Source organism: Carcharhinus amblyrhynchos, chromosome 13, assembly GCF_965287045.1.
Source record: "Carcharhinus amblyrhynchos chromosome 13, sCarAmb.v2.hapA, whole genome shotgun sequence".
NCBI lineage: Eukaryota > Metazoa > Chordata > Chondrichthyes > Carcharhiniformes > Carcharhinidae > Carcharhinus > Carcharhinus amblyrhynchos.
Genome location: NC_137336.1, coordinates 5,954,873 through 5,967,489, shown reverse-complemented (window position 1 = coordinate 5,967,489; position 12,617 = coordinate 5,954,873). Strand labels below are relative to the sequence as shown.

Sequence of the window (12,617 nt, the reverse complement as noted above, 5' to 3'; positions counted from 1 at the left end):
GCAATGAATACAGACCTAGACGACCCAATCTCTTCTCAAACGAGGATACCTCCTTCCCAAGAATCTGTCGAGTGAACATTTGCTGCACTCCCTCGAGGACACGTATATTATTTCTTAGTTAAGAAGAAGACAAAAACTGCATGCCATGAAATAGGCCAAAGCCCCATACAGCTGCAATAAGAAAACATTTGGCCTGTACTCAAGTCCGCCTGCAAAGACCAACATGTCGGTTCCTTTCTCAACTTTTATAAAAACGAACTATAAATAAAGTTCAATTAGCGAGACCAATGACCCATGTAACACTGAATGTTTATTTATCTTGTGTTCTTCCGTCATATATTCTATAAACATTATTCTTCAGATATTTGTTGCAATGCAGTTCCAGAGATGTTTTTGACAATGCAATGATACCTATAGCATTGACAGAAAATCTTCATTCAATTTTTAATTGTGCAACAATAAATCTAAATATCTGCGGGGATTTCAGACCTTTCCGCTTTAAGAAATGAGCGGTGGTGTCATTGGTTGAATTTCAATGTCTTTCTATTCACCAATCAGAAGCTGAGATATGATTGGGGATCCGGACTGCCCCCTTCACTACCCATCCACCATCACGCACGATCAGACGCTGTGTAACATTGGATAGCGAGCAGCTCGGCAGCATTTCTGCACGAATCCACTGTCAATTTTAAACAAAAAATAGAGGATTTTAATGAAATCATTCGAGCGATTCCAAAAACAATCAGGTATTTGCTACATCGCAGTTGTTCCAGGTTTAAAATGTGTTGATACAACTGTAAAAAGGATAATTGATGGTACGGACACGTTCTGAAACAAGGGGAATGTGTTTCACTGGAAATGAGATATAAAATATATTGGTTGCTAAAATGCCAATTATTTTATTGTGTATTCTCCTCGTGGAATCTCGTGTTTGGACAGATTCGTTACTCGATTCCTGAAGAACTGCAACTGGGCGCCTTTGTTGGGAATATCGCAGATGATTTGGGTTTAGATATAAAGCAGCTCTCGGCTCGCAGTTTTCGGATTGCACCCGGGCCCAGGAAACAATATGTGGATATAAATTTGGACACTGGCGTTTTATTTGTGAAGGAGAAAATCGACAGAGAACCGATTTGCGGGCCTAGTTTGAGTTGTGTGATATCCTTGGACTGTTTGCTTGAAAATCCCTTAAAGCTGTACCAGGTTTCAGTGGAGATTCTCGACGTGAATGACAATGCTCCCAGTTTCCCAAAGAAACAATTCCGCCTGGAAATGTCAGAGCTTTCTACACCGGGAACGCGCTTTCCCCTCGAGTCCGCGCACGATCCGGACATTGGAACGAATTCCTTACAAACCTATGAGCTCCTCCCGAACCATTATTACATTCTCGATGTGCAAATGCGCAACGGGGTTGAGAAATTGCCGGTATTGGTGTTACAGAGTTCCTTGGACAGAGAAACGGAATCCATCCACACGTTAACGTTAATAGCCAAGGACGGAGGAATCCCTGTGAGATCCGGTACGGCTGAGGTTTTAATCAAAGTGAACGATGCAAACGACAACGCCCCTGTTTTTTCCCAGTCAGTTTACAGAGTCACTCTATCGGAAACAGCACCTACAGGAACGCGGGTAATTATGTTAAATGCCACTGACTTGGACGATGGTTCTAATGGAAAGATAACGTATTCGCTCAGTAGCCACACTTCTGCTGGAGTTCGGGAAATGTTTGATGTGAATTCTAAAACTGGTGAGATCAGATTGAAAGGCAAGTTGGACTATGAAGAGAACAAGGCCTTTCAGATTAGTATACAAGCAATGGACAAGGGTCCAAACCCAATGTCCGGGCACTGTGACGTTGTGGTGGATATTATTGATGTGAATGATAATGCGCCTGATGTGACGGTGAGAACTTTGTCCAGCACAGTTTCAGAAGATGCTCCAGTTGGAACTGTGGTCGCTTTGTTCAGTGCAGCAGATAAAGATTCAGGGCGAAATGGGCAGGTACAATGTCAAATTTCAAATCAACTCCCCTTTAAATTAAATTCTTCTTTGAAGAATTATTATGAATTACTTGTTCAACATCCGCTGGACCGTGAAAATGCCTCCCAGTATGATGTCACTATAAAATGCACGGATGCAGGAAATCCTCCTCTGACATCCAAAAAAACCATTCGGGTAGAGGTTTCAGATATAAATGACAATGCCCCACGGTTTACCCAGTCTCTATACACAGCAAATGTCATGGAGAACAATGTTATTGGTGCTTCTATATTTTCCATTTCAGCCTTTGACCCAGATGTTGGTCAGAACGCTCGACTTAAATACTCTGTCCTGGAGACAGAAGTTGACAATGCCTCGGTGTCCACTTACATCACTATTAACTCAGAGACTGGGGTTATTATCGCTCAGAGAACGTTCGACTACGAGAAATTGAAAAACTTTCAGTTGCAAGCTCGTGTCATGGACTCTGGATCTCCAACACTCGCCAGTGATGTTTCGGTGAATGTTATTATCCTTGATCAGAATGACAATGTTCCAGTGATCGTGCACCCATTAGCCGAGTATGGCTCAACAGTAACAGAGACAATATCCAGGTTTGCAGAACCAGGCTATTTGGTTGCTAAGGTATCGGCCACTGACGCTGACGCCGGTCAGAACGCTCATCTTTCTTACTCCATTATTCAAGCAACCCAGCATAACCTTTTTACTATTTCACCAGACACTGGGGAAATTTGGACTATCCGTCGTATTGAGAATAAAGATGCCTCCAAGCAAAGGTTGGTGATTGTGGTAAAAGACAATGGAACTCCATCACTTTCTGCCACAGTGACCATCATCTTATCTGTGGTAGGTGGAGACGCTAAAATATTCTCCAGCGTCAGTGGGTCGACTGAACGTCCAGGTTTTACTCCGGATCTCAGTCTTTCCTTGGTCATAGCATTAGGAGTAATTTCTATCATTTTTCTGATTATTTTAATTATCCTCGCTATGAAGGTTCATAAAAGCAGAAATGTTTTGGGAGGTCAGCCCTGTTCCCTGGGTGTTTGTTGCTGTTTTGAAACAAGACATTCTCTGAATGGAATTCAAAAGGCCAGTAGAAATCTTCAGATACCACCTAACTATGTTGAGGTTTTCGGGGGTGATCCACTTTCTCAGAGCTTCCGCTATGAGTCATGTTCAACTTTGCAGTCAACAAAGAGAGACTTCATATCCCCCAGGTCATCTACAGACAAGAATTATGTCCGAAATGAGCCTATTGGTAAAGAACACCCAGGGTTATTGAATTGTGAAAAATACAGCAACTCTGTGAACAATGAGGTGAGCTGCTTAAAGAAAGAAAACACATTATATACACTGATGCATTTGGATGTTATGAAAAAAGCTGGAAAATCCAGCACTTGTAAATGATGAAATGAGAGTGATTTCTTTAAATATTTCATTCACTTTTTGTGGTGATATTTTCATTTTCAATTAACATCTCGTGCCCGGTGTTCCTACCTTACAGGATGTGTTTACTAGTGTTTTCTCATTATATGTAGTTCCTATGCATTGTCACATCGAGTTGATCCAAAGTTCTCTTGCCTGTTTAATTGCATGGGTATTTTCTAAGCAGATATACTTTTACTAATGTGCTCAGCAAGTTTAGAGACTATATTCATTAAAAAAATAAATTTTAACTCGCCAGTAATTTGTATGTAACGATGGCAGCAGAATTGGGCTACCAGAGTAAAACAGTTCCATATTAGCTTTATCTGGTATGGGTCCAATACAAAGAGGCCTGACGTTTGCTGAGCCTCTAACTGGCATTCTTCTCTCTGCCACCATTTATTCTAAAAAACAGTAAATCAATTGGTCATCTTTATAGTTTCAGGACCCTCTTATAAATAAAAATGTTATTTTCTGTCCACATAAATGCATTTGTTAAGCACCGAAATAATTCCTGGCAAAATGCAGTACTTCAGAGTTTGTTCGTAACTTGACACAAATGCAGGTCCTTGCAATTACAGCACATTGCACTGTGAATGATAGCGAGAACTGTTAAGGAAGTTCCGTGTATGTTTACAAGCTGTGTATATTATAAATTCTACCTGACTGATTTCTCCCCACTATCCCTTCACCTACACCCTTGTCTGCTCCCACTTCCATTGCCAACCACAATCCATCTCGTTCTCGGATCAGTCACTGAAATCATATTTCTCAATCTTTTCTTTTCTCCAAACCATCTTATTGTTGAGTCATAACTTGTTGCCGCTGTGAATCAGTAGATTGTACATATTTTATGTTGCCAGGTGTAAGGTTAAATTCAAGTAAATGTATTTAGTGGAAAAACAAAATGACGAAACATAGCAAATTGTAAGTTTCTGTTATAAGCAGTGTACAAAGAAAGTTGTTTCGTTGGACGGGAGTAAATATCCCTCGGATATTCACTATAGAATATTTCTCAATGAATATTTCAATACAGAGAGCTAAAATCGCGGAGGAAAAAAAACTATATTTTTAGTTGTACAACTTTAAGAAAATGACTTGTCAAGACATTCTAGCTTTAAGAACCGATGCGTGCAATGATTGGTTGAACGTGAGAGCACGCTGCTAACCAATCAGAATTTGAAATGTGATTGGAGATCTTGACTGCCCCCTTGCCTGCTCACCAACCATCACACTCAATCAGAGACAGTGTAAAGCCGAATGGCGAACTGCGTCGCATATATGAGCTCTTTGCGGCTCCTGAGGATTTTCAGAAAAATAGGACTGTTTATCGAAAATAATCTCAGTGAGGCGAAAATCATGGATATATTTTAGACATTGCAACTCCTCATCTCCAAGAAAATGATGTATAAAGGCCTCGACTTCAAGGATTGTATGAACAGCGCTGCACAGCGCTGAAGCAATTGGAACGCTTTGTGCTGGCGATGGGATATTATCAAATATATTGGTGGCTAAATTGGCAAGTGGTGTATTGTGTGCCCGTTTTCTGGGCTATGGTTTCTGGACAGATCCGCTATTCGATTCCTGAGGAACTGCAAACAGGCTCCTTTGTTGGAAATATTGCAGAAGACCTGGGATTACGGACAGAACAGCTCTCTGCTCGGAATTTTCGGGTCGTGCCTGGTCCCCGGAAGCAGTATTTGCAGGTAAATTTAGACAATGGGATTTTGTTTGTGAAAGAAAATATTGACAGGGAGAAGCTCTGTGGCTCGGTGCTCGTATGCATGTTATTTCTGGAGGCCGTGATCGAAAACCCATTGACCGTATATCACGTCGAAGTGGAGGTCCTCGATGTAAACGACAATGCTCCCAGTTTCCCAAACAGCCAGTTTCGCCTCAAAATCTCTGAGCTTGCTGCACCGGGAGCGCGTTTCGCCCTGGAGTACGCGCACGATCCGGACGTTGGAACCAACTCCCTGCAAAGCTATCAGCTGGTGGCTAACGAATATTTCGCACTAAGTAGTGATTCGCGTGGTGGGGACGGTAAGTTGCCAGTATTAGTGCTGGAACGACCCGTGGACAGAGAAAAGCAATCGACCCACACGTTAGAGCTGATTGCCAAAGACGGTGGGGTTCCTCCAAAGTCAGGTACTGCTGAAATCATAATTATAGTGCAGGATGCGAACGACAACGCACCGGTATTTGCAAACTCAGTTTATAGAATTAACCTGTTAGAAAACTCGCCTAAAGGAACTTTGCTTATCAAACTAAATGCCACTGATTTAGATGATGGTCGCAATGGAGAGATATTGTACTCTTTCAGCAGCCAAACCTCAGCTCGAGTCCGTGAAGTGTTCAGTGTGGATTCCAAATCTGGTGAAATCAGAGTTAAAGGAATGTTGGATTATGAAGTAGTCACTGGATTTGAGATTAATGTGCAGGCTCTGGACCAGGGCCCTAATCCAATTCCAGGATACTGTCACATTTTAGTTAACATTATCGATGTCAATGATAACGCACCTGAGGTGACGCTAACGTCTTTATTCAGTCCTGTCAGTGAAAACTCCAAAGCCGGAACGGTGGTTGCTCTGATCAGCGTTTCGGACAAAGATTCCGGGGAGAATGGGCAGGTAGTCTGCGAAATCGAGAGTGATCTGCCTTTCAGATTAGATTCCTCGTTAAGGAACTATTACAGACTGCTGACTCGCCAGCTGCTGGATCGAGAAAATAACTCAAAGTTTGACCTTTCCATTATCTGCAGTGATTCGGGTTCCCCTCCTCTATCATCCAGGAAAACTATCCGCGTGGAAATCTCGGACATAAATGATAACGCGCCACGTTTTACGCAGACATCCTATGCAGCCTATGTGATGGAGAACAACGTTATTGGAACTTCAATCTTCGCAGTGACGGCTGTAGATTCGGATTTGAATCAAAATGCCCGCTTACTCTACACTATTCTCAAGAACCAGGTTCAGAGCGAGCCGGTGTCCAGTTACGTCAATATTAATTCCAAAAATGGGGTCATATCTTCTCAGAGAGCTTTCGATTACGAGCAACTGAAAAACTTTCAGATCCAAGTGCAAGTAAGGGACTCTGGGGCCCCGCCATTGGCGAGCAATACTTCGGTGGATGTCATTATCCTTGATCAAAATGATAATGCCCCGGTGATCATCCATCCTTTGATGGAGTACGGCTCAACAGCGTTGGAGACTGTGTCAAGGTCGGCAGAGCCAGGCTCCCTGGTCACTAAGGTAACGGCCACTGATGCTGACTCTGGCCAGAATGCCCGACTATTTTACCAGATACTCCAGTCCACTGACCCTGGACTTTTCACCATTTCATCAGATACAGGAGAAATCTGGACAATTCGAGGCTTCATGAGTCAAGATGCAAATAAACAAAGGCTGGTTGTTGCGGTAAACGACAATGGAACACCAATGCTTTCAGCCACAATGACACTCATACTGTCAGTGGTGGAGGACACAGAGATACTCGCTGATATGAACAATTTAGCTGAAGACCCTTATTTGACTAACAATACAAGTTTTTACATAGTTATATTTTTAGGGGCAATTTCGTCCATTTTTCTAGTCATTTTAATCGCTCTAGCAGTTACAGTTCTTCAAACCAGGAATCGTTTTGGTGGTGGCAGCTGTGCCCTCGGTATGCGTTGCTGCTTTAGAACAAGGAGGTCTCACAATGGGATTCAGAAAGCCAGTCGAAATATCCAGATACCCCCCAACTACGTTGAGGTATTTGGGGGAGACCCACTTTCCCAAAGTTTCCGTTATGGGACCTATTTGACTTCTGATTCGACCAAAGGAGAGTTCTTGTACTCTAACAGATATAGTTCATCTGCCAGCAAGAATAATATCAACAACCAAACTGGGTGGGATAAAGAAAAGCCACCAGCATCATTTTCCTCCAATTGTAGGAATACTAGTGAGGTGAGCCAGTTGTAATGCAACTTCCGAAGTTACAGCAATTCTGAAGAAGTAATATTTGATTCGAAACGTTAACTCTGTTTCTATCTCCACAGATGATATTGGATTTGCTACTATCTCTAGCACATTCCGTTTTTATTACATATTTCCAGCACCCACATCATTTTGCATTTATAATTTGACTTTATCAATTGAATCCACAAACACCCATTGTAACTGTTCCTTTGGTAGCATGAAGTTGAAATGGATAACTGTTAAATCTCGCATTGCTCTTTCTATTGTGCAAAGCAATCTCCAGATTCTGTGCAGTATCCACGAGGATACTTCTCCAATGCTGTAAGGACAAATAGTTGTGGCTCTTGGCATACTTCTTTCCATTGTTTAGCTCCCGATAACTGAATGAATGAGAAATTAATCAGTTCTTGTTGAGATTAAATACTGACCAAGACATTGGGGGAGCTCTCCTGCTCTTCTTTGAAAATGCCACCATCTTTCGTTCTCGCCTAAAATGGGTTAAATGAAAGTTCACCAACCTGCATCCTGGAGTGGTAGGGTCCTCCCCTGAGGAGAGATTGAAAGGACCTGGCTTGTATTCCCTAGAGTTTAAAAGAATGAGAGACAATCTTATTGGAACTTACACAATTCTTCAAGGGCTCGACAAGCTACATTAGAAAGGATGGTTCCCCTGGATAGGAGGGTGGGGGAGGGGTGGTGGTGGAGAATCTAAAACCAGGGGCTACAGGCTCAGAACTAGAAGTGGGTCATTTGGGACTGAGATGGGGAGGAATTTCCATATGGTGGTAAACCGTTATCCCAGAGGCCTGTGGAGGCTCAGTCTTTGAGTAGCATCATCGAAATTTCAAGTGACTTTTCTATCAGATCATAAAACATTACAACTACTTGACCACACTCAAGTTGAATTAATATTGTTTATATATAAAGTAAATTTATTTCTTAGGGATCAAGGAAGTCATCTACGTGCGGATCCACTCGAGATGAGTGAGATCCTAAGGGAATATCTCTTATCAATATTTACTGTTGAGAAAAGCATGGATGCTCCGGAACTTGGAAAAATAAATAGTGATGTCTTGAGGAGTGTACATATTACAGAGAAGGGGGTGCTGGAAGTCTTAAAGCGCATCACGGTAGATAAGTCCCCGGGACGTAATGAAGTGTGTATCCCAGGACATTGTGAGAGGCTAGGGAGGAATTTGCGGGTCTCCTAGCTGAGGTATTTGAATCATCGATAGTCGCAGGGGAGATGTCTGAAGATTGGAGGGTGGTAAATGTCGTGCCTTTGTTTAAAAAGGGCTGCAGGGAAAAGCCTGGGAACTGCAAGCCAGTGAGCCTCACATCCGTGTTGGGTATATTGTGGGAAGGCATTTTGAGAGACAAGATCGACAGGCATTTAGAGATGTAAGGACTGATTAGGGACATGACTTTGTAAGTGGAAAATAATGCCTCGCAAATTTGATTGTATTTTTTGAAGGGATAACCAAGAAGATAGATGAGGGCAGTGCAGTTGATGTTGTCAACATGGGCTTTAGCAAGGCCTTTGACAAGGTATTGCATGGTAGGTTGTTGCATAAGGTTAAATCTCACGGGATCAAGGGTGAGGCAGCAAAATGGATACAGTGTTGGCTTGATGCCAGAAGCCAGTGAGTGGTTGTAGAGGGCTGTTTTTTTCAAACTGGAGCCTGTGACCAGCTGTGTGCCTCAGGGATCAGTGCTGGGTCCGCTGCTATTTGCCATTTATATTAATGATTTAATTAATGATTAATAAGAATATAGGAGGCATGGTTAACAGGTTTGCAAGTGACACAAAGATTGGTGGACAGTGAAGAAAGTTATCTCGGATTGCAACGGGGTCTTGATCAATTGGGCCAGTGGGCTGATGAATGGCAGATGGAGTTTAATTTAGACATGTCTGAGCTGAGGCGTTTTGATAGATTGAACCAGGACAGGACTTAGTCAGTTAATGGTAGGTCGTTGGGAAGAGTTACAGAACAAAAAGATCGAAGAGTACATGTTCATAACTCCTAGAAAGTGGAGTCACTCGTGGGCAGAGTGGTGAAAAAGGCATCCAGCTTGCTTGGTTTCATTGGTCATAACATTGAATACAGGAGTTGGGACGTCTTGTTGAAGTCGTACAAGACAGTGGTAAGGCCATTTGGAATACTGTGTGCAATTCTGGTCACCCTACTGTAGAAGGGATATTGTTAAACTAGAAAGAGCACAGAAAAGATTTAATAAGATGCTAGCAGGACTTGATGATTTGAGTTATAAGGGGAGGCTGGATAGACTGGGACTTTTTTCTATGGAGCGTTTTTCTAAGGCTGAGGGGTGAACTTATGGAGGTCTATAAAATATTGAGGGGCAAGGATCAGCTAGAAAGTCTATATCTTTTCCCAAAGGTAGGGGGGTCTAAAACTAGAGGGCATAGGTTTAAGGTGGAGAAGGGAGAGATACAAAAGTATCCAGAGGGCCAATGTTTTCACACAGAGGGTAGTGAGTGCCTGGAACAAGCTGCCAGAAGTAGCAGTAGAGGCAGGTACAAATTTGTCTTTTAGAAAGCATTTAGACAGTTACATGGATAAGATGGATATAGAGAGATATGGGCCAAATGTGGGCAATTGGGATTCACTTCAGGGTTTAAAAAAAGGGCGGCATGGACAAGTTGGACAGAAAAGCCTGTTTCCATGCTGTGGCTTCTATAACTCTATGAATAATTTCAAGACAGATGCCATTAGATTTCGCAATATTCAACATATCAAGGCATATGACGTAGTGTGGAAAAAGGCCGTGGTTCAGATCAGCCAGACCCAAGGAGCCAAATAGTCTATTCCTGCCCTTATGCCCTTTGTTCCTAGATCAGGGCTCATTGCACATTGTATCAACTCATTGTTCACTTACATTTATTGCAATCAAATAAAAGGAAACTGTCCAGTCAGAGGCTGCTTAGAGGCCAGATTTCGATGAGGCGTCACCTGTATTGCTGATCCATATTTGTTGGATAACACATAACTAACACATTGATGACTCGTGCTACATTGAAGAATGCTATTTTGATTTGGTTAGTCTGAATTCACTTTGATGAAGGCATGCCAACATCAAAGGCAGGTGCATGGACTTGCATGGTCATGTGAGATGCCTAGACCAAGGGTCAGGCAAAGAAGGAACAGTGTTACAGCCCTATTCTGAAGGAATGAATTTTCTTTCTGGTAACTGGGGCTCCAAGTTTCAGGTCCAGCTCAATGTTAATAAATGGATAATAATTATAATAGATGCAAAACCAACAGAAAGGAGAATGTCCTAACTGAAACTGTGAAACAATGTGCTGATCAGAACAAAATCTCGGTATAAAAGCTACATAAATCTGAAAACAGATGATTGTCTTTAGCATCGAAAGCATCAGGGAAACGTGGGTTTTGCATTTAGATATTTATGGTAGATGGAGAAATATGTTTCATTATTGCTTAGATTTTTCTACAATTCGTACTAGGGATATTAGAATCACTGGCAATGCCAGTAATAATTGGTCATCCCTCATTGCTCTTGAGAAGATAGTGGTGGTTCTAGCTTTATGTCATATATAATTGTGGGGACCTGGATATGAAGCATACTATTACCTTTAGAACAGCAGAGATGTGAAAAAGATTTTGAACACCGGGAGTTTTATGAGGAAAGGAAATGCATTTGAGCTTGTTACTGTTAAGATTTAAACATTTTGAGACGACGTAATAGTTTGTGGAAGAACTTGACAAATATTATTAAGTATGGCAATAATTTAAAAGGATTAATCATTTAATTTTGTCATTAAGCAAGCCAGACAGACAAATGATAAAGGACTGTTTGGGTATTGCAGGGATAGACAGAAATAAACTCTAATCAGTGCAGAAAAGTGAGTATGAAAGATATGTTGGAGAGGTGGCAGATGTCATAATATATTGGGATGAACAGTATTATTGTTCTGAGTAGCAAGTTACTGTTCCTAAAGTTTGGAACTTTGGGACTTGGGATCAAATTGGCATTCCAGTTAAACAATCCAGTGTCGTATCATATACCCGCATGTTAGATATAAGACAGCAACCTGTACAGTAAAGCACCAAATACTCCCATGTTAGATATAAAACAGCGACCTATACAATAAAGCATCAAATACTCACAAGTTATGCATATCACAGCTATCTGCATAGGAAAAGATCAAATACTGTCATGTTAGGTGTAACCTGTATGTCAAAATATCAGATGGTCTCATGTTTGTTGTAGCACAGATATTTGTACACTAAAGCATCAGACAATTGTATGTTATGTATAACACAGCTATCTGTAAAGGCAAACATCAAGTACTCTCATGTTAGGTGTAACACAGCTACCTATACAGTAAAATATCGGATACTCTCAGGTGAGGTATTAAAACAGCTACCTGTATAGTGAAAGAGCAAATACTCTCGTGTTAAGCATAATATAGCCATATGTAGGGTAAAGCTGTATAGGAGAACATCAAATACTCTCATGTCAGGTATAACACTGTACATGTTCTGTAAAACATCAGACATGTGTGCTATTGCATAACACAGTTATCTGCATAGTAAAAGAGTAAGTGTTCTCATGTTAGGTATAACACAGCTATCTGTACAATACAATAGCAAATACTATTATTTTAGGTATAGTACAGCTATCTGCACAGTAAAACAGAAAGTACTTTTATGTTAGACAAACATGAGTATAACATTAACTTAGCACAGTGGTACAGTGGTTAGTACTGCTACCTCACAGCACGAGGGACCCTGATTCAATTCCCGGCTTAGGTTACTGTCTGTGCGAAGCCTGCACGTTCTCCCCATGCCTGAGTTTCCTCCTGGTTCTCCGGCTTTGTCCGTCCAAAAGATATGCATTGGCCGTGCTAAATTCTCCTTCAGTGTACCTGAGCAGGCACCGGAGTGTGATGACTTGGCGATTTTCACAGTAACTTCACTGCAGTGTTTATGCAAGCCTATTTGTGAGACTAACAAATAAACTTTACAATCTTTAAAACTTTATAATTCCATGTACAGTAAAACAACAAAGAATCCAATGTTAGCAATAACGTAATTGCTTGTACAGAAAAAAAATCAGTTACTTTCATGTTAGGGATAGAACAGCAATGTGTACGGTAAAGCATCCGATTCTTGCAAGCAAGGTATTACACAGTTATCTGTACAGTAAAAGAGTAAATGGTCTCTTTTCATGTGTGACATGAAA

At 41.4% G+C, this 12,617-nt stretch overlaps 1 protein-coding gene across 1 annotated transcript in view; it reads left to right on the top strand.

Annotated features, from left to right (window-relative positions):
* Positions 1 to 599: 599 nt before the first annotated feature.
* The window catches only part of LOC145351623 (protocadherin Fat 4-like), a 101,874-nt gene continuing 89,856 nt past the window's right edge, over positions 600 to 12,617 (top strand). Inside the window, exons 1-3 of the mRNA XM_080201195.1 lie at positions 600 to 3,318; positions 4,995 to 7,376; positions 11,697 to 11,778. Coding sequence (XP_080057321.1) covers positions 859 to 3,318; positions 4,995 to 7,376; positions 11,697 to 11,778 — 4,924 coding nt within the window. The 5' untranslated portion in view covers positions 600 to 858. The remainder of the gene's footprint in view (positions 3,319 to 4,994; positions 7,377 to 11,696; positions 11,779 to 12,617) is intronic.